Source organism: Pyrus communis, chromosome 3 (assembly GCF_963583255.1).
Source record: "Pyrus communis chromosome 3, drPyrComm1.1, whole genome shotgun sequence".
In the NCBI taxonomy this organism is placed as follows: Eukaryota; Viridiplantae; Streptophyta; class Magnoliopsida; order Rosales; family Rosaceae; genus Pyrus; species Pyrus communis.
Window position 1 is genome coordinate 18,894,822 of NC_084805.1, and position 5,516 is coordinate 18,900,337.

The 5,516-nt window shown below is 39.4% G+C and overlaps 1 protein-coding gene across 8 annotated transcripts; it reads right to left on the reverse strand.

Annotated features, from left to right (window-relative positions):
* Window positions 1-887: 887 nt before the first annotated feature.
* On the reverse strand, window positions 888-5,005 carry LOC137729978 (glycine-rich protein DOT1). 8 transcript variants are annotated; one of them, XM_068469040.1, is made up of 10 exons: window positions 4,762-5,005; window positions 3,309-3,389; window positions 3,133-3,221; window positions 2,871-2,945; window positions 2,595-2,704; window positions 2,364-2,510; window positions 2,137-2,199; window positions 1,595-1,735; window positions 1,370-1,423; window positions 888-1,318 (listed from the first exon to the last, which is right to left on the reverse strand). In XM_068469040.1, exons 1-10 carry the CDS (start codon window positions 4,882-4,884, stop codon window positions 1,203-1,205), a joined length of 999 nt encoding a protein of 332 aa, XP_068325141.1. In that variant the 5' UTR covers window positions 4,885-5,005; the 3' UTR covers window positions 888-1,202. The 8 variants fall into 8 exon arrangements, with proteins under 8 accessions (XP_068325141.1, XP_068325137.1, XP_068325140.1 ...); XM_068469036.1 differs by having other exon boundaries at window positions 888-1,642; window positions 1,691-1,735; XM_068469039.1 differs by having other exon boundaries at window positions 888-1,423; window positions 1,619-1,735.
* Window positions 5,006-5,516: the final 511 nt, after the last annotated feature.

Sequence of the window (5,516 nt, forward strand, 5' to 3'; positions counted from 1 at the left end):
TCCACATGTCACCTTCATATTTTTCTTGATTATTGTTTACTCCACATGTATCACACTCATAACTACTGCTTCTTGATTTTTATATATAAGTATCATGCTCATAACTACTGTGAAAGGCCTTAGAGTGCTATCATATGGACTACAATGTACTGAGCACCTGTTGACCACCCTTCTAATAATGGACTCCATCGATGCATGTTAAACTCTTTTTTATTGTAGAGGTGGTATGTAGTTGTCAATATGGTCAAAGATCATTATTCATCAGACTGAGTAGGAGAAACACTTGGGTCAAACCGGCTGATCAATTGGACGGTCTGACCAATTAATATCGATAAGCATATGTACATGGCCTCGATTATAAATGTCTTTCATACCATTAATGACACACATCGTCATTTACTTTCTGTCTAGAACTCCGCTCGCAAGCATATAAACACGATATCAACAACTATATACCTAATCGAAATACAAATCGTATAGATAGAACAATAAGGTCGATAGTCCATGACATGTGAATGTGAATACAGAATGGTTCGAAATTCCACTGAACAGGAGTGGTCTGACCTAAGACTGGAAGCATATAGGGCACGGTCGACCACCATCTGAGCTTTATCCATACTTTATCGGGCTAGTTTTTACCTACTTGGGAAGTCCGTCGAAACTTGTTTGCCAAGGCAACCAACGAAAAGGCAGTTTTGGAGGGTCCTTAAACCCTTGGAAGGCACAAAGCAAATGTTATCATTGAAGATTTTCTACGGTACTCCGGGATATCACGAAGAAAGCAATACATACAATAGTTCATGGGAAAAGTTTTCACACATTTCAAACTGTAATTTGTCGAGGAGAAATGAATTTCAAGGAGCGAATGGGTAAATAGGAAGTTAACATTAGTTTTAAAGAAATAAAGATATATTTTAAGGAAGCACTAGATACAATAATGTCAAAAGAATTACAGCAATACTAAAACCGACCAATTTTTTGACCCGGCGGCTACATGCAAGACCCAAAACAAGGCTGCCCATACCCACAAAAATATAATGCAATGCAGGAGGAAAACATCAAAGTAGAAACTGATTAAACAACGCCAAACATCGAAAGGCCACATTTCACGCCATTGAAACAGTACTCTCATAAAAACCCACCCTCACGGGCCAAAGGGCATATGCATTGTAGCTGAAGCAAAAAATATCACCAATTTTAGATTATACTTGGTTTCCAGTTCCATCACCTCTTGTGTGCTCACCCGTCCGTCCTCTTGCTCGGTTGTACCCTCTGCCCCCTCCACCTCTGCCACCTCGTTCATATCCACCAGCACCGCCTCTCTCATAGCCACCAGCACCGCCTCTTTCATAACCTCCACCAGCACCACCTCTTTCATAACCTCCACCAGCACCGCCTCTTTCATAACCTCTGCCAGCACCGCCTCTTTCATACCCACCGCTGGAACCTCTTTCATACCCACCGCCGGAACCTCTTTCATACCCACCGCCAGCACCTCTTTCATATCCACCACCAGCACCTCTTTCATATCCACCGCCAGCACCTCTTTCATACCCACCGCCAGCACCGCCTCTTTCATACCCACCGCCAGAACCTCTTTCATACCCACCGCCAGAACCTCTTTCATACCCACCGCCAGAACCTCTTTCATATCCACCGCCAGAACCTCTTTCATACCCACCACCAGAACCTCTTTCATAGCTACCAGCACCTCTTTCATACCCACCACCAGAACCTATAAGAAAAGAAAATAATATGCTTGAAATAGTCAGTCCATTGCACATGTGACCAATGCTCACATGCAGATCAATCAAAGAACATATTCATATCTGAAGCACACATCTTAAGCGGTTAAGTGTATCCACCAGACTGAGAGGTATAGGGATACTATTGAATACATGCACCCAATTGAAAGCAAACACAAAAACACAATGATCCAACACTCTTTAAAATAGAGTACAATGCCAACCATTCAAATATGGCCAACTCTTTTGTAAATAATCCCTCAACTTCCCCTAACCCAAAATGCTGCTCAGGATATTCTCCTTGTACAGGCAATTATTAAAAAGAATGCATAGACTCATCAACAAGTTTGATTATTGCATAGACCCTGTACAGAAAGTTAAGTAAACTTACCACGGTTACCCCAACCCCTACCACGTCCACCGCCTTGTCCCCGATTTGAATATCCACCATTATCTACCAGAAAAGAAGTCCAAGTCAAGGACAGATTTATAATATATAAATTATACACACACGCACATGTATATATGTATATATAATAAAGAGGGACTTCATAAAACCATAAGGAGATTACTTAAATCCCCAATGTAGAAAATAATTGTGTGATTTCATTATTGTACCTTGATAGTTTCTATAACCACCTTGATAGTACCCAGATCGACCTTGATGATTTCCATATCCGCCTTGATAATTGCCATACCCTCCTCCACCCCTGCCCCAATTCCGGCCTCTTCCTCTACCACGTCCCCGTCCTCGGCCATATGAATCTAACCACCAAATAAAGGAAGAATGTTAAAATTGAAACATTAAAACGTGCTTAAAATAAAAGCTACATGATAAGTTGTCATTACCATCACCTTCATTAACAGCATTGTAAGAAACACGTGTTTGTTTTGGTTGCTGCTGCTGTTGGTACTTCGGCTGTGGCTTTGATTGATCCGCAACATATGGGGCTTGATACCTATGGAAAGGGAACATGTCAAAAATATTAAAATTAAAAGCACTAGAAAAGGAACAGGAATCACGTTTCCGTAAGCTCAATATTTTTATGCATATACCGCAGAAGAATTTCAAACTTAATCTAAAAATCAACCTTGGTGAAGATCCCAACATATTTCAGAACTTACCCAGGAGAATTTGTGTTTAGCTCCTTAGTTGATAATGTGATTGAAATCATTGAGACATGTCGAGTCGTTTCCACACTGCAACACATGTTTATAACTTAATACGCCCATTATTAATTAAGCAGAAAAAGAAAATAACCATGCATACGAACATAGCATACACTAAAAATTTGTTTAAGCCATTTCCTTACTGGACGAAGTAATCACCATAAATATATTCATGCGTACAAAATTGTGCAGTGGAAATTTATTTTGCGACACTTACGGGAGAAGACCTTCTTCCATCGGTTCAAACACATCAGTTATGCTTACAGAGCTGATGGCAGTTTCTTGATGCAACAAGGGAATTCTATTCTGTTTTCAAACACAAATGGCTGGTTAGTGTGCAATGAAGAGAGAGAGAGTGTTGGGTAGTTGTCGGGAGGGGAGAGAGATAGTGACCTTTATAATTTCAGCAATTGCAACTGTCTTGTTAATTGCCTGTCCCATTGCCTTCAAGACGATTTCTTTTCCGCGCTTATCCTATGAAAAATGTCCACAGAATTGGTAGATTAGCTCCAAAAAATCAGATGCGAGGATAGATGAATCACCATAACCATGCATACAGACCACTCAGACAAAGTATCATTTAAGACACTTGTTCTATAACATAGATCTTCGAGTACCAGCTGACAGAAAAAAACAGGGAGAGAAAATAAAGTTAACCTTAGGATTGCTAGAACATAAAAAGGTAAAAGAACAACAGTTATAGCAAAGAGAAATAATAAAGAGAAGCTCAAACAGAACATGTACATACTGATCTTACAGCCGTAAATAGGTACGAATTCTTGCCCATTCTCACAATAAATATTATTATTATTTATTACCTGAGTGGTTTATGGAACACTCTCGTTAATGTAACAATTTTTTCTTATCATGTCAATGTGTTTCGGCCAAGCGTCAAAGGTATATTCACCCACAGAAAGGCTGAACCCTGATTGAATACAGGGGTCAACCAAACTCTTGTAAGGCCTTATTGTGACTAAAAACAGTTAACCACCTCGTTGATAGATTTTGACAAGTACACTAAAGGAAACCCTTCCCAGGTGGAGAATCCATCACAAAATGGAAAGTACCATTCATACTAAAAAAGGCCTTCTGTACTTGTTGGAGAGAAATTATCGGCATTAAGAACCATAATTAAAAAGTTCACTCATGTCTTTACAACCACAATTTTGGAACATTGATTATCCTTTTTCACAGCTTCAGCCTTCACTGAACTCTCAGCCTAATTGGTCTATAATCCAATGACATAGCATATGATGCAAACAACTACACAACTAGATTTGCAATACTGCATACAACACGGGTTGTCCAGTAAACTGAATTATTGACGCAAACATGAAAACTAAGTCTACCCAACTCCTCACTGAAGTCAATAGAACTATTCTGACGTAAATAATTGATAAGTGGCATTCCCAATAAACTAAAACTGTCAATGGACACTTTTTCAGTCAAGACCTACCGGCTAGCATCTCCCACGCCAACACGAATTAACAATCATGAAGGACTTTCCGCATACAAGTAACAAAAACTTAGCCGAGACCATCAATTTAAACAATAACAACAGCTACATTCATGTGATTCAAATTTCAACCATAACAAACAACCAGAAAAGTCCATAAAACAACATTCAAATGCATTTATCATTACCAAACAACCAAGACCAAATACCCACAAATAACAAAATGGGCGAAAAATCCATCCATATTGGAAGCAAAAACAACCCAATAAACCGAAAGGACAAAACCCAATGCAAAAACAAAGACATGCAAAAATACCCAGAAACCAAAAATACAAAAGAATGAATCAATATAACAAAACACGACGACGATCGAAGCGAGAGAAGATGAACCTGCAGCAGAGTGGTGGCATAGCTGATGTAGTTTCTGATAGCGCCTTGGGTGGTGATGCGGATCTCGTTCTCGTTGATGGGCAATTCGGGCCTCGGCTTCTCGACTCTCTGAAACTTTTCCATGGCGTTTCGGAACTTTTGGATTTGGGAGAAACAGAAAACCCTATAAAACCCTAGCGGAGGAGCGAGAGAGTCAGAGAACACTGAAGAGAGGAGAGAGACAAAGTATGAACGGGAAGCGGTTAAAAAAGGGCGAAATTTTGGTTTTCAAAAGCCCAAGCCCAATTCGATTTCGCTCCATATTTCACAAATCGACAGCCAGGGTTTAGTAGCGTACATGTTCCAACTCATCGTGTGCCTCCACGTATCACTGCATAGTTGATAAGGGGTGGTGCTCCACACTTCCATTTTTGGAATAGGATCCTCTTCGGATGCTATTTGTAAGGATTCGAATGATCATTTAATCGTGTATGTTTATCTAATCATCGTGTGATTAGAAATTATTTTAAATTTTAAAATTTAAAATTTAAATTAAATATAAATAGTACTTAATGAAAACTGACCACACGATGTATGACGAACAGACACGATTGATTGATCCTCTAGATCCCTACAAAGAGGATCCGGAGAGGACCCTTGTCCTCCATTTTTTTACTTTTAACACACCCCCTCTTAGTATTCTGTCGTTGAATCGAATAAATTGAAAAAGATACGTGTCTCCAAATTAACAAAAATGTGTGGAAGGTAAAAACAAG